The 873-nt window shown below is 66.0% G+C and overlaps 1 protein-coding gene across 1 annotated transcript; it reads left to right on the top strand.

Moving 5' to 3' along the window:
- Positions 1–521: 521 nt before the first annotated feature.
- On the top strand, positions 522–864 carry EMIHUDRAFT_255940 (hypothetical protein; the record flags this gene model as incomplete). Its single annotated transcript, XM_005769662.1, has 1 exon — positions 522–864. A coding segment is annotated over one exon (343 nt), but the record flags the coding sequence as incomplete, so codon positions are not given.
- Positions 865–873: the final 9 nt, after the last annotated feature.

Genomic DNA, 873 nt, shown 5'->3' with positions numbered 1-873 from the left:
CTCCGCGACGGTCTCGAGGGAGGAGGCCATGATGCCCGGCATCTGCGGGTTGACGCCGATAGGCTGTCCGTACTCGCCCCGCTGGCGCACGTTGCGCCCGGTCGCCTCGCCTTGTGCGCGGAGGGGAGAAGGCCGCGTGGAGGAGAGGGAGAGGCCGGACAAGCCCGTTTGGCCGACTTCCATGGGTTGGGGCACCTGTGGCAGAGCTGCCGCCGGTAAGCCGTACGCGTGCGTCACGGCAAGTGTGACGATGATTTTTCGTGTCCACCCGATTAAGGTGGATCGACCGGCCAACATGGGACCGGTGGTGAGTGGCTGAGTGCAGGTGCGCGCCAGGTTGGGGTATCCGGGAGTCATGGGATCGGCAATGAAGGCGTGCATCGAGAAAAAGAATTTGCGTGCCTTCTTATGAATCACCAAAAAACACAGTTAGTGCAGGTGGCCTTGTCGTGCCAGACAGCGGTCCCTGCTGCGATCTGCTGCGCTCCGATTGACACGACAGGGGACATAGGTCCTACTCGATGCCATCGCGCAAGCGCGCCCGTGCTCCGTCCACGGCGCTGGTCGTGCGGGCCGAGCCCTCTGAGGGCAGCCTGCGCGCGGGCCTGGCCAAGCTGTGGCGCGCGGGCACCTGCTGCGACGTGGAGCTCGTGGTGGAGGGCAGGAGCTTCAGCGCCCACCGCGTCGTCCTTGCGGCCGAGTCGCCGTGCCTCGCCGCGCTGGTGTGCGGCGGCTTCGCCGAGGCCGGGATGCCGCGCATTGAGCTTCAGGAGATCTCCTCCTCGATCTTCGAGCGAGCGCTGGACTTCCTGTACCTGCAAGAGTGCACGCTGGCTTCGCAGGACGAGCTGCAACCGCTGCTCCGTGCGGCGT

The sequence above is a fragment of the Emiliania huxleyi genome (assembly GCF_000372725.1).
Source record: "Emiliania huxleyi CCMP1516 unplaced genomic scaffold EMIHUscaffold_4112, whole genome shotgun sequence".
Lineage (NCBI taxonomy): Eukaryota > Haptophyta > Isochrysidales > Noelaerhabdaceae > Emiliania > Emiliania huxleyi.
Note: the sequence above shows the minus strand (reverse complement) of the source record. Positions and strands in the feature narration are given on the sequence as shown.